Genomic DNA, 19,630 nt, shown 5'->3' on the forward strand with positions numbered 1-19,630 from the left:
CACAGTTACCAAACTGATGATCAGTGATCGATTACTAGAATAGCAGAAGATTTGCATTTGATGCCTGAGTGTTGAGATTTGTCACATTTGGTTCTATAAATGTCATTCATGTATTGCTTATGTGTTTCCGGTCTTACGCATGTAAATCCAATGATGTTGTAATGTATATGTTGGCCTGGTGAAATCTGTAGTATATTGTAATAACGCATGGTACATAATATCTTTGCTATTTTAGGTTACAAAGCAAGAGAGAAGCCTAATGAAACCGCTCTATGACAGATACCGGATTATAAAGCAGTTGTTGTCCACCGCATCCTTGATCCCCACAATTGTGAGTCCCTTTGTTTTTCTGACTTGTTCTGTCTACACACACTTGTAGGCGGACATTACTTTATTCCGGTCCTTGTACCTAAAAATAAGTGTCCTTGATCTCCTACACAATCTGCGAGATCCAGAAGCTGTCAGGAGATAATAGATAGACCGAGTGCAGTTGTTTTCACAATTATAAGGGAGCGTCCTTATAGGACTATATATTTTCAGTAATGGTTACTTCTAGAATTATGGTCTATTTTACTGTCACTTTTATTCTACACATTACACAGACAAACAGAAGAGAATTTTGTATTATTGCTATTTATCTTCAGGAGTAAACAGCTCTCTATTCCACATTTCCTCATTGCTTTCTTCTTTTCCCTTATACACGGAAGCTGATATTTAAAGGGGTACTCCACCCCTAGACATCTTATCCCCTATCCAAAGGATAGGGGATAAGATGTGTGATCGCAGGGGTCCCGCCACTGGGGACCCCCGTGGTCTCGGCTGCGGCACCCCAGACATCCGTTGCATGGAGCGAACTTCATTCCATGCCTGATGACTGGCAATGCGGTGTGAAGGCCCGTGACATCACTGCCATGCCCCCTCAGTGCAAGTCTCTGGGAGGGGGCGTGGCGGCTGTCACGCCCTCTACCATAGACTTGCATTGAGGGGGCGTGGCTTTGACGTCATGAGCGGGGCGCGGCCGTGACATCAAAAGCCTCCGGCGCTGAACCCGACGCTCTAAACAAACACCGGGTGCAGCACGGAGATAGTGGGGGCCCCCAGCAGTGGGACCCCCGCGATCAGACATCTTATCCCCTATCCTTTGGACTTCCCCTTTAAACATGGCCCCAAAATAATAAGCGTATTCCGGTGACCTTCAGTTGTCATTGCCTGAGGCTTGTTAGGTGACGTGCTGTTTCTTCAATTACGTCATGAAATATAGACTGTAGGACATGTAGAGATAAGTATTATATGTTATCTGTTTAGCATGAAGAAGAGGACTCTGATGACGACAGTGCCCAGAATTCCTCCACTGAGTTTGTATTGACTGAAGAACCAGATGTAGCAGCAGAGGAGCACCTTATATACTGCAATGAAGACCTAGAACCTGCATATGTCTCTCCTCTGGAGGAGAAACGAAACATGCGGCAACCAGCGCTGTCTATGTCTAACCTTCACGAAGCATCTATGTAAGTGTTAGTTGTTTTATTTTGGCATATGGTAACAAGGGTAAGCATCTGTTTTGTTTGCAATAGAGGAGGCAGTACATTAATGTGCATTTGTATGTGAAATTATCTAATGTCCATTATAGGTAGACACCCATTAAAGGGGTACTCCCCTGGAAAACATTTTATTTTAAATGAACTGGTGCCAGAAAGTTCTATTTAAAAATCTTAACCCTTCCAGTGCTTATCAGCTGCTGTATTATTCACAGAAGGTTATTTTCTTTTTGAATTGCCTTTCTGTCTGACCACTTTTTTTTTACTTTTACTTTTACATTTAAAAAAAAATTTTTTTACACTTGAATAGTCCCCATAGGGGACTATTCATAGCAATACTATGATTGCTAATACTGATCTGTTCTATGTATAGGACATAGAACAGATCAGTGTTATCGGCGATCTTCTGTTCTGGTCTGCTCGATCTCAGACCAGAGCAGGAGATGCCGGGAGCCGGAAGGAGGAAGGTGAGGGGACCTCCGTGCGGCGTTCTGAATGATCGGATCCCCGCAGCAGCGCTGCGGGCGATCCGATCATTCATTGAAATCGCGCACTGCCGCAGATGCCGGGATCTGTATTGATCCCGGCACCTGAGGGGTTAATGGCAAACGCCCGCGAGATCGCGGGCGTCAGCCATTGCCGGCGGGTCCCTGGCTGCGATCAGCAGCCAGGATCAGCCGCGCATGACACGGACATCGCTCCGATGCCCGCGGTTATGCACAGGACGTAAATGTACGTCCTGGTGCGTTAAGTACCACCGCACCAGGACGTACATTTACGTCATGCGTCCTTAAGGGGTTAAATAGAAGTAATTTACAAATCTGTAAATTGGCACCAGTTGATATAAAAAATAGTTTTCCACCGGAGTACCCCCTTAAGACTAGAGGCTCATGCTCATGGCTGTACAGGTTCTCTGTTGCTGCAGACAGCACGGTGACTGGGTTTGTTAGGACTGTACAGTACATTGTAATCAGATCGCCCCAAAGACGTCTTTTTCTCCAAACTATACAACCCCAAGCTTGATAACCTGTCTTGGTCCTGTAATCCTTCCATACCATGAATTATCCTTGATGCCTTCCTCTGCACCCTCTCCAGTTCAGCCATGTCCTCCTTATAAACAGGTGCCCCAAATTGGACACAATACTCCATATGTGGTCTGACTAAGGATTTATGTGAAACTATGTTCTTGTCATGAGCCTCTATATCTCGCCTGATATATCCCATGGATTTGTTAGCTTTGGCAGCAGCTGCCTGGAACTGGTCACTACAGTTGTGCTTAGTGTCCACCAGTATCCCTAAGTTCTTTTCGGTAGTAGTTTAACCTAATGTTTAATTATTTAGCACACAATTGTACATATTGTTTTTACGGCCCAAGTGCATAACCTTACATTTATCCACATTAAGCTTCATTTGCCATGTCTGTGCCCAAGCCTCAAGGCTCCCTGAACCCCGATAAAACATTATCCTCCTCTGTGGTGATCACCTTATCTAGCTTAGTGTCATCTGCAAATATTCAAATCATACTTTGTAATCCCTCTACAAGGTAAAAAATAAACATATTCAAAAGGACCCAGTACTGACCCCCGTGGTACCGTAACTGTCAGTCAATAAGAGTAAGTTCCATTAATATCCACCCTCTGCTTCCTATCAATAAACTAGTTACATACTGTATATCCTCCCCTAGTCCCAGCATCCTCATTTTATGTACTAAGCTTTGTGGCATGGTATCAAATGCCTTAGGAAAGTCCAGATATATAACATCCACAGCTTCACCCAGATCCAACCTATAACTGATCTCCTCATAGAAGCTGATCAGATTCATTTGACAAGATCGATCCCACATAAACCCATGACCACATTCAAGTCAATGGGATCTGTTGTGACCTGTTTGTGTCCGTTGTGCAAAGAACCCGTTCGGCTTAGTTATGTGACACCCAACAGACCCGTGACAGAGTTCCCCTGGATGGAGCTGAACAATGGTGAGAACTTAGCTTTACATGAGAGTTAAGGACACTAGCCTTTTCCAAATTTTGACCCAGTCTCCTTTTTTTTTTTTCCAGGCCCGAGCTTCTTGATCACCTTCGTGAAACCAGGGCAGACAAGAAAAGACTGAGAAAAGCTTTAAGAGAATTTGAGGAGCACTTTTTACAACAAACTGGAAGGTAGGCTGGAATAAATAGTATAATTTCAATAATGTCCATATATACTCTACATTGCCAATAGTACTTCAAAGCAAACAATAGCTTCAGTACAGTACTGCACGGGTCTACAAGCTCCAATGTAGAAGCTACAAGCTCCAGCTAAACCACAACATTAAGTAGGGAGTGCATGGAGATGCAGCAAAGGTGCGGGGAGATGCAGCATAGGTGCAGGGAAGCTTATGTTCAACTTGTGATCAGCATATAACACTTATATAACATGTAACACCAGCAAATTTCAGCCGCTTTCAGCCTTTAGTCATGTCATTAGGCATGTTTTAATAAAGCAAAATATTTTAATACTTACCGTAGAAGCGTTGGAACTTTTTTCTTTTCTAAAAAGATAGAACTGCTTGTATTAGCGAATGTCTCTCTTTTGACAGCTACACAGTACTCAGTGAGTGTACAAATAACAAATAAGGGGCTCCAATGGATGCAAAAATGGTGGGGGGGGGGGCACAAGATGCTAAAAATAATATACAAAAATAAGTTACAAACGTTTTAAAAAAGGATAATAATAATATACATAATTATATCCAAATTAAAAATGCAATGCTCCCCCCAACAAAAACTGCCACCTTAGCCACCGGGCCAGAGTCTTCTATTTGTTGAAGCCTGATAACGTAAGGGTGGGTTCACACCACAATTTCACTCTACGGCTGCCGGATCTGGTTGGGGGGAGCAAAAACTGGGAGCTCCCGTATCCCAGCCAGACCCGGCCCGTATCTAATTCATTTCAGTGCGCCGGCTGGAGTCAAACGGTGACTCTGGTCGGCACCTTTTTGCTCCATATCCTTTTTTCTGACCGGACCTAAAACCATGGAATGCCGCAGTTTTAGGTCCGGTCAGAAAACCAGATACGGGGCAAAAATGTGCTGACCAGAGTCACCGTTTGACTCCGGTCGGCTTATTGAAATGAATTAGATACAGGCTGGGTCCAGTTGGGATACTGGAGCGCCCGGCTTTCGCTCTCCCCAACCAGATCCGGCAGCCGTAGAGTAAAATTGGCCCGTGAACCCACCCTTACATGTAGTTGCACAGTAACATAGTTAGTATGAGAAAAAAAAAGACGCATCAAGTTCAACCAAGAAGAGAAGGAGATGTATGACGGAAAGGGGTAAGGACTGATGAAGGGGAGGGGATGCGATTCTACTTTTTTTCATAAACAATAATACTAAGTTGTTCTTGTTGTGGCCAGTTCCTCAGGTAGACTGTTTTACAGATTCACAGATCTTTTGGTAAAAAGACTTGTTACCCTCTTTTTAAGTGGATTTTTCCGGGAATGTTTTTTCCTTGTTTTTGTATGGACCATTTATATTGTATTACATTTCGTGCATATATGTATCATTTTCTTTTCCACACTCAATGTCACTTTGGTCCTCTGTGTTTTAGAAGTGCACAGAAAGAAGACAGGATACCAATGGCTGAAGAGTACTGTGAATACAAACAAATAAAAGCTAAGCTTCGGCTACTGGAGGTCTTGATCAGCAAACAGGATGTATCTAAAACTATATAGAGCTGGTGAATCTGCCACAAACGGTATTCAAGAAGAATAAAATTGCTGTATTTCTGCACACTCATGTATAACACTGACATTCTGATGCACTTTAATAGTTATACACTACCTGATAGGGAGAACAATAGCAATGACAAGGGATGATGGAAGGTTAATGCATGTTCACTTTTGTAGTACCTTGGACATAGACTGTTGAATGGTTATTCAGCAGTGGGAAATCCAACGGTTGACATACTTGACGTTGTCCCGGTCTGGAATACAGTTCTGCTGAAGGGCATTATGATGGTAATGGGCTAGTGGTCAATAATGGGGCTGGGTTAATAAGGCTTTTACCATTTTGTGTGTTGAGTTGTTTTATTTTGCCAAACTTACTAATCTTTGAAGGATGACATATTTAACAAGCTCCCCTACGTCGGTTCTACAATCTGCTTCATTGTCTGAAGTGCCTTTGATATGTTATAGGCATCACCCACAAAGCAGAGATCACAGTGAAAATGTGTACAGTAACTTAAATAGAGTATTTCAGATTCCAGAAAATAATCTATTTATGCCATGTACAGACTGTATATATTTATTCTTTAGTGATCTATTTTTAATATTTGAGCTGTGGTTTTTCCCCCCGTTTCTGTTAAAACCATATGTTCTTGTCTTCAACCAAAGGCCAACAATGTAAGCAACATGACTGCACTTTCTGAAACTGCATTATATTGTAATCTATGATCTAAGAGATATGTTTTACTGTCATATATATATATATATTTAAGGACACATGTAGCCCCAACATCGTGTTCCTTGCAGAGTTATGGGGCTCAGAGTCTGGTGTTTCATATCTAGTTTCATATATTGTATGATCGAAAGTATTTTTCAGAATATTTATTTTTTTGGACATCTTTGTAAAATTAAAGCAGCATTGCATATGTAGTTGTATAAATAAATTAAACCTTTTCATTGATCAAGAATTTCTCTTATTCGTTATACAATGAAAAGTACAGGATAATGTTAGCTGAAGGGTTTTTTTGTGAAAATTTCAGATTTTTTTTTTATATGTAATGGAGTCTGTCACTTAAAACAATATTGTTCATTCAAATACAGCCTTAATTTGTGTATGTTTTTGTACTGTTACTGTTTGTATTGATCTTTTTTTTAACACTTGTCTTTGCTGTAATTGTCACTATTTTTACATCTCTACTTTTCCTTCAACCATTTTATAAGAATGTTTCCTTAAATTATATTAGATATTATGGTAGATAGCTAAATGCTTAAACCACTCCATGCCTCATGCACATATGTGTCATTGTCAAAAGGTACATATAGCTTAGTAGCAGCCTTACTGGCCAGATGAGAGGTGAGGCCTATTTCTGGTTGGCGTAATCCCTCACGGCCGGTGTTAAAGAGGACCTGTAGACACTCCTGACCTGTCTGTTTATATAAAAATCCCTGTAAAAAAAGTTTCAAAGTCTATGTTCTGTCGATCCACTTCCTTAAAATTTTAGTAAATTTACAACAGAGTGCTGCTATTTCCTTCACCAATAGGGTATGTCCTCACACTGGAGCAGATTTAAATACATTTGACGCAACTTACGCTCTCAAAAACCTGAATGTACAAAAGGTAGGAGATGGCAGACATTTCACCTATAATTTACGCTAGTTTCTGTCAGGCTACTAGAGGCCCTGTCCCGTATCTCTCTAAGCCCAATCCAGCTTTTTTTTTTTTTCATTCAAAGGGGCCTGAGCGGTGCAAAAAGAAAACAAACTTATGGATAAAATAGTCATGTGCCAAACTTTGCAACTTTTTCCAGAAAACTGGCTCAAAGTAGTTAAATTGTCCCCCTCACAGTGCCATGTTAGACAAGTATTCCTATTGGCAAGGGAAATGGCAAAACCAAATTTGTAAATTTATTTATATATGTTCTGGAGAAATAGACAAGGGGCAATACAACACAGAGTTCAAAGAAACAATGCCCCATAATTATCATTTTATAGAAATACACTGCTCAAAAAAATAAAGGGAACACTAAGATAACACATCCTAGATCTGAATGAATGAACTAATAGTATGAAATACTTTTGTCTTTACATAGTTGAATGTGCTGACAACAAAATCACACAAAAATTATCAATGGAAATCAAATTTATCAACCCATGGAGGTCTGGATATGGAGTCACACTCAAAATCAAAGTGGAAAACCTCACTACAGGCTTATCCAACTGTGATGTAATGTCCTTAAAACAAGTCAAAGTGAGGCTCAGTAGTGTGTTTGGCCTCCACGTGCCCGTATGACCTCCCTACAACGCCTGGGCATGCTCCTGATGAGGGATGTCCTCCCAGACCTGGACTAAAGCATCCGCCAACTCCTGAACTGTCTGTGGTGCAACATGGCGTCGGTGGATGGAGCGAGACATGATGTCCCAGATGTTCTCAGGTCTGGGGAACGGGCAGACCAGTCCATAGCATCAATGCCTTCCTCTTGCAGAAACTGCTGACACACTCCAGCCACATGAGGTCTAGCATTGTCTTGCATTAGGAGGAACCCAGGGCCAACGGCACCAGCACATGGTCTCACAAGGGGTCTGATGATCTCATCTCGGTACCTACTGGCAGTCAGGCTACCTCTGGCAAGCATATGGAGGGCTGTGCGCCCCCCCCCCAAAAAAAAAATGCCACCCCACATCATTATTGACCCACCGCCAAACCGGTCATGCTGGATGATGTTGTAGGCAGCAGAACGTTCTCCACAGCGTTTCCAGACTCTGTCACGTCTGTCACATGTGCTCAGTGTGAACCTGCTTTCATCTGTGAAGAGCACAGGGCACCAGTGGCGAATTTGACAATCTTGGTGTTCTCTGGCAAATGCCAAATGTCCTGCACAGTGTTGGGCTGTAAGCACAACCCCCACCTGTGAACGTCGGGCCCTCATACCACCCTCATGGAGTCTGTTTCTGACCGTTTGAGTGGACACATGCACATTTGTGGCCTGCTGGTGGTCATTTTGCAGGGCTCTGGCAGTGCTTCTCCTGCTCCTCTGTGCACAAAGGCGGAGTTAGCGGTCCTGCTGCTGGGTTGTTGCCCTCCTACGGCCTCCTCCATGTCTCCTGATGCACTGGCCTGTCTCCTGGTAGTGCCTTCATGCTCTGGACACTACTCTGACAGACACAGCAAACCTTCTTGCCACAGCTCACATTGATGTGCGATCCTGGATGAGCTGCACTACCTGAGCCACTTGTGTGGGTTGTAGACTCCATCTCATGCTACCTCTAGAGTGAAAGCACCGCCAGCATTTAAAAGTGACCTAAACATCAGTCAGGAAACATAGGAACTGAGAAGTGGTCTGTGGTCACCACCTGCACAACCACTTGGGGGTGTCTTGCTAATTGTCTATAATTTCCACCTGTTGTCTGTTCCATTTACACAACAGCATGTGAAATTGATTGTCAATCAGTGTTGCTTCCTGAGTGGACAGTGTGATTTCACAGAAGAATTTTTGACTTGCAGTTACATTGTGTTGTTTAAGTGTTCCCTTTATTTTTTTGAGCAGTGTATAAGTGTTTACTACAACAGACAGAGAGATGTCAGGAGAGCTGGCGGCTCCTATTTTTTCCTAAGCACAACTTTGACAATGCGTTTTTCTCCTACATGGTGCCCAAGATCAATGTGTGCTGCTTATTCGCCAACATGAGGATGGGGACCACATTTCTTTTTTTATAGGGCTCCTTTTGTCCATATTTCCTTGCATGTCCAAAAATTCAATATCTGGGTTATTATGAAAGGCATTATTACTAAATAAGCTATTGGAAGTTGATATTTGTAATAGGACTGAGCATGAAAGTTTTATTTTGTAAACTCTGTGGTCTGCGGGGGTATGCAGAAAATTCTTTGTGTCGTTAGATAGTTTTCGGTCAAAAAAGGCAAAAGTAGTATAGGAATAAACAGGTGACCTCTATTCTCCGAAAGCTTGCACATATATATTTTTCTTTTTTGACACACAAGTATTTAACTGCAAGGAGTAGAATATGTGTAGAATGATATATTACTCAATAATGTATATTCTCTGTTGACTGTAACAACCAAAAATAGAAGATGGAAATTCAAAAAGTTGCAACTTCCTGAAACATTTCTGCTACTTATATTATTCTTAATGCTTTATTCCATTAGTGGAGTTCTTTCTAATAAAACATAGTTGATACTTAGTAGATGATTTCTTCTACACTATAGGTATACAAATGATATATATATATTAACATTTGTTAGCACTTCCCGCAACCAGTCATTGGCTCCTAGAATAATTTTTTTTTTTAAATAATATGTTTTATTAAATTAAATTTTTTTCCTATTAATTAATTAAAAAAATATATCATTTTTTTTTTTTATTTTCAAAAAGATGTTTTTGAAGAATGTTGATATATGCAAAGCTGCCTTAATCTACTCATGTTTGATCCTATTTATCTATATCAGCATAAAGTCTTATTTCTGAATATAGAATGATATGTGGTATCAGAGTATGCTGCTAATGTTCCCTTTTCTACACACGTGTCACACAGGCACCCACGCACTCAAAATCTGTTGTGTCTTTTGCTATTGTGCTTCGCACTTGTCATTTTTTTAACTATTCCTACCAAGTCAAAATCTTTCTACTTTTCTTGTATCCAAAGTGCATGATTTTAAAACAGACATTTTAAAATTGTTTATTGGGAGTGAAAAGAAAAAAAAAAAATATATATATATATTACCATTTGCAAGTGAAATCATTTTCATGACCTTTTGTGATGGTTGCATTCGATTTGATTTGTTTTTAAACATACTTTATGAATCGGAATGACTTCAGTTCTGTTTTTAATTAAAATCTTTGAAGCAAGAATAACAGGAACGTATACACGACTTGATGAAGTTTACAGTCTACATCTTTGATAAGGGAAAAATGGTTTATGACATGTATACACTTGCTAATAAAATGTGCTCTATATATTCTATATGATTTGTAAATATTTTATACAACGGTACAAATAAAATATTTTTCTATCATATTCATGATGGTGGAATACAGTATTTGTTTCCTGTTAGCTAGTATCTTAACATTTAACATTTGTCGAGCGACATTGGAAGTGCTGACGTTTCGAGGCTTGGAGAGCTCAATCATGCTGAAATTACAACTTTTCATGCTGTTTTTTTATGTTTAGTTCCCAATAGTTTTAGTAACTTAAAATATTTGCTATTTAGACACCCCAATAAAGCCATAATTGGTAGTTTTACCTTGCTAAAGCAGTCTACATATAGTTTTGTTATGTTTGGCAAACAAACAGAATAGAAACAGCAAATGAACAACAACAAAAAAAATATATATAAACATTTGCAACATCTAGATTTTAACAGTTGGCAAAGAACAGAATGGTTTGTAGTGGTTAAGAGCAGCATCAACTTCACAAATAATAAAAAAAGTTTTAAAAAAGCTATTTAAATCCTTTGCTGCGCGAGGAACTACAGTGCAATGCCAAGCAATGCCTTGCAGGCTTCATCAGGCAGCGAAGGGGTTAAGGAGTTCTAATTTCAGTGTATGCTTTTGGTGACAGCTGCATTTTTGCATGCTTCCGGACAAAATGTCTGGTAAGAATGAAGAGGGAGGGTTAACTGCTGTACGGTTGGCCGAGAGGGCATTTAACGTCCCACACTGATGTTGCAGGTCTTGCAGCTGGGATCTTTTTTTGCGTTGGCAGTAGACAAGCTCATGAGCTGATGACCAATGATTTCTGCCACTGTGCCCCAAGAAAGATCCACAGGGTCAGTGTAAATGACTTCCAAGATTACATCTTGGGCATGGCGAAATACAAGGCTTCCCTTCTCTTCGGTGCAGGTCAAAAATTTGTTGTCGCTCAGGCTCAGTTGGGGAAGGCGCTGCTTGCAAAACTCATCTCCTGGAGATCCCACTGGAGCAATAACCACAATGACGTAGTGATAAGCCGTGTACATACAGTAAAAATCCCCAAAGTACAAGTTAGTGTTCGGGTTGAAGAGTCTTTCAGCAGGTATCTCCACCCTGTGCCTTCCATACGGTGAATCTTGTGGTGGCTTGCCAGTGTTAAACTCAGTGTTGCAGCTGAAAAAGATTCCTTCCAGTTTAGCACTTATTGGAGAGCCATGGCTGCCACTGTTGTCTTTTGGAGAGGGCTGCATGACATTCCCATGATGTGTCCTGAAATGGGGTAAATAGGAAGAAGGCATATGAAACCATTATTCGCTTTGTTACTGGTGCAATAAAATTGTCTAGCTTTACAGTGAATATTATCACAACAGATAAGGTTCTCTAAAAATATCTCCAAAAAGTGAAGAAGGAGAAGAAAGTCCTTCACATATCGAAAAATGCATCAGACAAAAGTGATCTGTCAGAATCTGGATTTCCTTCTGTATACTTCACCAGAGAAATTACATTACAACACAGAGCTTACTAGTCATTGCAACATAGCTAGTAAGTCCAGGAGAACAAAAAGCAGAGAGAAGCATTGGGTTAACTTTAAAGGGGTACCCCGCCCCTAGACATCTTACCCCCCTATCCAAAGGATAGGGGATAAGATGTCTGATCGCAGGGGATCTCCGCACAGCACCCGGCTTTCTAAACAGTATGGGTTACTGCAGCAGGGGTCATGACGTCACACCATGCACCCTCCATTCATGTCTATGGTAGGGGGCGTGACGGCCGCCACACCCCCTCCCATAGAGTCAAAAACCTAAACAATTTTTCCAAAAATCTCTTAAAATACATTTGCATATTCCATATTCCTTTTAAAGCGATGTTATGATGTTTGGGCCATATAAAGTAACATAAGTATGTTAAATGTGCTTAGAATATCAATCCAGCATTACCTGTATCTACTTTATTGCAGGTTTTATGATCTCAAAAAACACTGTTGGTTAGGCGTGGCCAGCAACTGTTGGTTAGGTGTGGCCAGGGGTTCACTATGCCCCGAGTCACCATGCCTATCTCCTTTCCTGCAGGGCTGGGACTGCTATGTGATTGACACACAGGTCCCAGCGCATGCGCCCTGAATCACTTTTGCATGCTGCCTGCGAGTTCACGGAGCTTCCTCTCCGCTGGTTGCTGCGGTCACTAGAGGCAGAGAATTAGCACGCTCTCTGCCTCCAGCATTATTACACACCACAGTGAGCTGACAGGCATCGGGAGCGAGTGCTCGCTCAGTGAACTTGTCGGTGTTACCAGCAGCACATAGGAGCGATTCAGGGCGCATATGCTGGGACCTGTGTGTCAATCACACAGCGGTCCCAGTGCTGGAGGACAGGAGATAGGCATGGGGCATAGCGAACCCCTGGCCATGCCTATCCGACTGTTACTGTATATAAAAGTGTTTTTTGAGATCATAAAACCTGCAATAAAGTAGATACAGGTAATGCTGGACTGATACTCTTAGCATATTAAACATGCCGTTGTTACCTTATATGGCCCAAACATCATGACAGTTAAGCTTTAACAGAGAAGAGAAAATGAAACTGGCAAGGTTATCATGCCTATTTGGCCTGGCAGACAAATCACTACCTTGACTACTTGAAAAAAAAGTATTTGTATATGGGCAGGGGTGCTAAAGAAATAAAAAAAAATAAAAAATAAGCCATACTCACCTCCCTGATATGGTGCCTATTAGATGACTCCGATCCCTGCTTCTTTCATGTTCCTGTGACGTATTGTCCCCGCAAAAACTGCCTCACGCAGTCAATCACTGATTAAGGTGGCACACTACTGTGGCCAGAGATTGGCTGAGCAGGGCAGTTTCTTTGGGTATGATGCATCACAGGAAAAAGGAAAAGCGATGACAAGCAGGGACCAATGCCATTCGAACAGCAGCTGTGGGGAATCTGGGGAGATGAGTATGACTTATTTTTAAGGCAACACACTAAGACAATTGAAATGCAATAGCTCTAAATAACTACAAAATTCTTCATATCATGTTTCTCTCCCCAGGTGAAAGACCAAAGGTATACCTCAGTAATGAAATCAGATTAATATTCTAATTCTCTAATTTGGATACTAGTATCACAGCAAGGTTTGGAGCTATACCCCTATTGGTATTTTCAAATAATGGCTGCATAAATTCATAGTTTTCAAAATAAGACATTACACAATACATTTTTTTGTGGGGAAAAAAATCTTACTTTGTATAGTCGAAATATTCTTTATGTTGGTTACGGTAAAAAACTGAAAATGTCAGCATACGTCCTGCAATTGCTTCAGCTTTCTCCATCAGTTGTGTTAGGTGTACCTTTGAATAATCTGAAACACAATTAAAACAAAAATACAAAAATGTATGGGGGATGGAGTAGGCATGGATGCTGCAGCTGAGCACAGCCTCTACGACCCTAAAGCTTAGAAGAAAAACATGATTTTAGAACTTTACAAACAGCCATCAGCTAAGACAGTGTTTCCCAACCCAGTCCTCAAGGCACACCAACAGTCCGGGATTTTAATTTTTTCCTGTTTTATTCCAATGGAGTAACTGAAAAAACCTGGAATGTTGGTGTGCCTTGAGGACTGGGTTGGGAAACACTAAGCTAAGAGACAGGTATCATTTATGTTATCTCTCTATCTGCTGTCTACCCATGTCTGCAGCTCTGAGCATGATATAGAGCTAACAGCTTCTAAGTAATGTAAAAAGATTTACATTCTAGTTTTTAGTTCAATCTAGTCAAAAACATAAAATGATAGACATCATGTGTCCAAGTAAGGCCTCATTCTTATCATATTTCTGTCTCTGCCACCAATACATGTCGAGCTCCACCAAAATGTCACATCTAAAAACTACCCTAGGCTTATGGTATACGTAGAAGAATGAATTAATGGTTATGCCACCATATACCACAGTGTACTTTGTGAGCATATACTAGTTTTATGAGGACATATATAGACCAAATGTTCCACTGCATATGATGGAATCACTTTAACAGCATCCTGATGTGGCAGAAAATGCGATGTGAATGGGGCCTAGCAATATTAGTGACAGTTCTCACCTGCTGTGCAGAACTCAATGATCTCACTCCACTCAGATACAACATAGTCTCCATCCACCTGTTTGGATGCAGTCTGTACAGCCACAGTGTACTCAGTCCTTGGGCTCAGGAACCAGTGTCCACGGACTGTCATTGGCAATGGTACGGCTTTAGCTACCAGTTTAGTGGGTACATCCTAGAAAAGAAAATAAGGACAATTATGTAACATTATTTGCAACTGGTTTGAAGAGGTTGTCCAGTGGGAATAAAGTTTTATCTAAAGGCTTGCTATTAAAATAAATACAGCTTTTACATACCTTCATGGCTCCCACAGGTCTTCTGTGTCAGGGTGCCCCATTCGTAGGCCGGTGTCTCTTCTTCTGCCGGAGCTGCAGAATGTAGCTCACAGTGCCACTGCAGCCAGTGATTGGCGGAGTGGACCTATGAGGTCACGTCACCAGGGCTGGGAAGAAGAGTGTCTACTAAGATTCGTCAGACACCATCCTACGGACAGAGCGCCCTGACACCAGAGACCTGCAGGGAGCCAAAAAAGTACGTACAAGGTGTTTTTATTTTAATAGCAAGCCCCATAAGTTTTATTTATTTTTCCCCACTTATTTTATTCCCACTGGACAAGCCCTTTAAGCTTTTTATGTATAACAGCTTCTTTTTGCATAAGCAGAGATGTGTAAATTGTATCACCCGACGCATGGGACATGCAGTTCCGGGTGCCGGGTAGATTAATTCTTCAGGCATTTAGCCCTGCTTCGAGGAATTCACATATAACGGGGCAATAAATTTTGCCCTGTAACTAAACTCTCATAGACTGCAGCTGTATGCTGCTGCCTATAACGAGCCGCGCAGGATGACGTCACTCATCGTTAGCACCTCCGTCCGGACCGAGGATGCAGTCCAGTAACATCAGTGACTGCCGAGCCCCTGAGCCTGCCGGAGCGCACATGGGAGCAGAGGACAGGTAGCAGGGGATCAGAGAAGAGGGGAGGTTTGGTAAATAATGTGGTACAGGAGAGGAGAGGGGGTTGGGCTGAAATATAATGACATGGGGGGCCTCAGAGGGAGGGAATATAATGACACGGAGTATCGGGGGGGGGGAGAATATAATGACACAGGAGTCATTAGCGGGGGAGGGGTGTAATGGCACAGGAAGCATCAGAAAGAGTGGGGGGGGGGGATATAATGGCACAGGGGGCCCTACTTGATCCCTACCTTATAAAGGGAGACTACCTATTTAAAGGAATACTGTAGTGCAAAATAACTTATCCCCATAAGTGATAGGTCGCGGGGGTCTGACTGCTGGAGCAACCCATCCCCCGATCTCTTGTAGGAGGCCCCAGCATTCGGCATGAAGGGAATGTTCCATCCCCACATGACATGGCGGCTTAAATGCCCCCTCCATGTATCTATGGGATACATGGGGGGGGGGAGTGTCGGCCGCCGCGTCATGCAGACATGCCCCCTTCCTGCCTGGGCCCCTTGCAAGGGATCGGGGGGGGGGGGGGTTTGCAGGGGGTTTCCCAGCGGTTGGGATAAGTTATTTTGCACTGCAGTATTCCTTTAATGCTTTAATGGGAAGGTCTAACTTGTCAGGGGCCCTGTCCACCTAATGGGGTAACCTACTGGTCTGCCTAGCAAGTTTTTATTAATAGACCTTATTTACATACTATTTTGTTTAAAATTATTTTGTACCAGGACAAGTGGATCGTTATGAGGGACAAGTAGATACTGCTCCGTTTTAGTCCTTTGGACAAGTAGTTTTTTTTTTAATTTCCACACCCCTGATAGGTATGTACAGATGCCCATCAGATAAATGTATTCATTTGAGGTGGAACAAAATTGAGTCCATATAATGTGAAAAGATAGATTTATAAAGAACTCAGGCAAAACATTTTATTTTAGTTACATAAAAAGTTATTTTGCCCTTATGCCCGAGTCCGACTTTCTTCCTGGTCAAAGCGGGTCATTTTCTCAATATGTTTCCTTTTATCTTGGCTGTCACAGAAATATCACACCATTAAAAAACATGTAAACAAGCATAATAGTCACCCACCCAGACGTGTGTGCATGACGAAAATGCTCTCTAACGCAAACAGGTAATTCATGGATCCTTGGCATGATATCAAGTAATCCTTCAGACCAGGTAGGTAAACGCCATACATAACTGCTCACTTTATTATATGAATAAATTGTGACCCAGGGCCAGTGATAGCACCCAGAGAGGCTATGCAAATGTTGGTGCCCCCTGCTCTTGGGGGGGGGGGGGGGCTGGATGCTTTTAACTGTAAGTTAGTCCTATTGACATGCTTACAGTTAAGTTTGGCACTCAGCTTGACAGAGCAAATAGCCATTGGCTCCTAGCTCTGTCAGTCACTCTTGTGGCCGCAGGCAGCATTTTGCCAGCAGTTAATAGAGGCCATGTGTAACTTTCTCTCTGGCTACTCCTTATTTATTCACTTTCCTTACTCTGTACAAGCTATTCCAGTATCATCTGATTGCCTCTCCACCTCCCCAGCAGTCGGACCCCCTGTAATCTAAAACTTATACCCTATCCGCAGGATAGGGGATAAGTTTATCACCACAAGACGTATCCTTTAACTCATGGCATCTATTCAAATATACAATGTACTCTTTACTGCATTCTGTCACCTTTCAAGAGTATGAACACATCACGCACAAACCATAACAAGGTATCAATATTCTGACTTAATGGATGACTCCATACAAATTGGACCATACAGTATATGATGATATTAAAATACTGGCCAGACTTAGGGCTACTGGGGACCCCATGAAAACACTCTGCAGTCGTAGGAAGTACTCTTTCCAAAATGTTAAATATTTTATAGTTATAGCAGGGTCATTAGGGAGTCAACAACAACAATGTTTATAATAGTTTCCAGTGGACCCTACTATAGATAATGTCACCATTAGTTCCAAATTAAAAGATTTATTATAAACGGGTTTTCCAAGGCTGCCAAAAAACTAATAGTCTCTGGTATCGCTGTTCCGGTGACCGCCGAGCTCCACTTCCTAGTACTGGGCCCTATATATTAGTGTGCAGCTCAGCCAATCACTGACGATTAGGCCCTAGCACCAGATATGACCAAAGATGGTTTGTGTTAAATATGTCTTTTAATTTTGATGTGTTTTTGTAATTTTATGTAATAGCTCACAGTTTGTTTATACATATCCACGGTCTGTGATTTCTTGTGTCTGTTATATTATATACACTAGCCTTCTTAATACATTTGTATACGTATATTGTTATTGTATGGCTGTGTGGATAATATAAATGGCGTTGAGCATACACAACATATAAGATTGACAAATGGGCAGATCCCCTGAAACGTAGCCATGTGCTACTCCATGTCACTCTTCCATGTGGGTCTCAGCCATGGGAGGATTGACAGTTCAGACACTCGGACACTGCCTAAGGGCCCAGTCAGAGAAGGGACCCGCTGCCAGCACCTTTTTCTTTTTTCTCCACCTACTAAGATTGACTGCAGTAAAACGTTAGTGACGTAATCTCACCAGAGAGGAGCACAGAGGAGAACATGCCTCTGCCACTCCCCCCACTAATATGAACTGATTTTATTACTGGCCCTGAGTTACATCATGCTGCTTGGTGCTCATTTGCATAATGTATTCCTTAGTCCTGGGCTACCCACTCTACCCACACAGGCTTCTAAGGGTGTCACACTGCAGTAGGTCAGGAGCCTCATGGGGGACTGTACAGAGATGGGAAAGGGGCAACATGTGTTCTTGTGCCCCACTATAGCCCTATACTATAGGTTACTATGCTCTAAAACCCTGGGCCGGAATAACATAGGGGCAGATGGAGCTGCAGCTCTAGGCCCCTAGGTTAAAATAGGCCTAGCCGGACAAAAAAAAATAAAAAATTTGCCTGCGCTTGTTCCCTTATGGGGATCCCGGACACTTGTCCCAAATGCACAGAGGAACGAGCGCTGATTTCAACTGTATATGCCTGCGCGGATACTGTTAAAAGCTTCCTGTCAGTCAGGCAGGCCGTGAATTCTGCCCCGACAGAGGATGCGGCCTGGTGAAAGTGGATGGACATGACCATGCTGAACTGCGTGGGACTAGGTGAGAATCTATTTTGGGTATTTTTGATTATGCTAGGCATAAAGCGGTGGGGGGGGGGGGCTTCTTAAGGGGACCTGGCTACCTGCCTGCCTATGCACCTGGCCCCCTCCCTGCCTATCTACCTACCCACCTGGTTGCCTACTCACCTGGCTCCCTCCCTACCTATCTACCTAACTGGCTGTCTTTTACCCACCTGGCTGCCCACCTGCCTACTCACCTGGCTCCTTCCCTACCTACCTACCTATCTATCTGTCTGTCTATATACCTAACGAAGAGGGGTTGCTGCCTACCTGCCTACTTACCTGCCTCCCTACCTATGTACCAAACTAGCTTTAAAGGACCAGTTAACCAGATGTCACTGAGCTTTCTCAGGACTCGGCGACAGAAGATGATCTACCATTATATAATGTACAGTACCATAGGCAGCAATACACGTTAATCATATACCCACATACAGATAGCATAAACAGACGAACTGTATATACAGACATAGACAGTGTATACACACATGCAAACAGCACATACCTACAGACAGTATATACAGAGTGTCAGGGCGTTTAGGGTGGTACAACCAGTACCCCAGTAAGGGGCTTGGGGCCCAAGGGGGCCTGACAGCTTGGCCCTATACTGGGGCCACTGCCGGGGCCAGCGGCTTTTACCATAAGGCCGCCCCTCTACAGGAACTCAAGAATAAACTTCATTATTGATATACATTGTGACTGTACAGTTTTTGGTTTAATGTACAGTCACACAGAACCCACATTTCCGATGGGGCTGCCACTTTAAGGAAATAGTGGCTGTCAGGAGCTAGTATAGCGAATGTGCCTTGCACTTGCACGTCCGTTACAAGTGTCATCACTAACGTGCGGTGCAGGCGAGAGCCTTCCTGGACCCTATAAGCCGGAGGAGTAGCAGAGAGAATGCTGGCCGGCCCCAGGATGGTAACTTATATGGGTTGATCAGCCTCTGTGCTCCTCTGGTTCCTGACCCCATACTGGAGGGACAGCAGAGCACGGCCTGTATGGGGGCCTATAACTATGGGGGAACAGAGGTGGCCTACCACTATGGGGACACAGAGGGGGCCTACAACTATGGGGTCACAGAGGAGGCCTACAAGTATAATAGCACAGTGGGGGCTACAACTATGGAGGCACAGAGATGGCATGCCACTATGGGAGCACAGAGATGGCATACCGCAATGGGGGTACAGATGGGGCCTACAACTATGGGGGGTACAGAGGTGGCCTACAACTATGGAGGTACAGATGGG

The 19,630-nt window shown here is 42.6% G+C and overlaps 2 protein-coding genes across 5 annotated transcripts in view; one reads left to right on the forward strand and one right to left on the reverse strand.

The window, feature by feature from the left end:
• The window catches only part of FAM13C (family with sequence similarity 13 member C), a 187,220-nt gene extending 177,436 nt beyond the window's left edge, over nucleotides 1-9,784 (forward strand). For all 4 annotated transcript variants that reach the window (XM_056529913.1, XM_056529916.1, XM_056529914.1 and 1 more), the window contains 4 exons: nucleotides 236-331; nucleotides 1,306-1,508; nucleotides 3,599-3,700; nucleotides 5,129-9,784. In XM_056529913.1, the coding sequence (XP_056385888.1) occupies nucleotides 236-331; nucleotides 1,306-1,508; nucleotides 3,599-3,700; nucleotides 5,129-5,252 (525 nt within the window). In that variant the 3' untranslated portion in view covers nucleotides 5,253-9,784. The remainder of the gene's footprint in view (nucleotides 1-235; nucleotides 332-1,305; nucleotides 1,509-3,598; nucleotides 3,701-5,128) is intronic.
• A 282-nt stretch (nucleotides 9,785-10,066) lies between these two features.
• Nucleotides 10,067-19,630, reverse strand: part of PHYHIPL (phytanoyl-CoA 2-hydroxylase interacting protein like) — a 187,093-nt gene continuing 177,529 nt past the window's right edge. Inside the window, exons 3-5 of the mRNA XM_056529917.1 lie at nucleotides 14,260-14,434; nucleotides 13,408-13,525; nucleotides 10,067-11,437 (exon numbers count right to left, since the gene is read on the reverse strand). Coding sequence (XP_056385892.1) covers nucleotides 10,903-11,437; nucleotides 13,408-13,525; nucleotides 14,260-14,434 — 828 coding nt within the window. The 3' untranslated portion in view covers nucleotides 10,067-10,902. The remainder of the gene's footprint in view (nucleotides 11,438-13,407; nucleotides 13,526-14,259; nucleotides 14,435-19,630) is intronic.

The sequence above is a fragment of the Hyla sarda genome, chromosome 7 (genome assembly GCF_029499605.1).
Source record: "Hyla sarda isolate aHylSar1 chromosome 7, aHylSar1.hap1, whole genome shotgun sequence".
Classification (NCBI taxonomy): Eukaryota; Metazoa; Chordata; class Amphibia; order Anura; family Hylidae; genus Hyla; species Hyla sarda.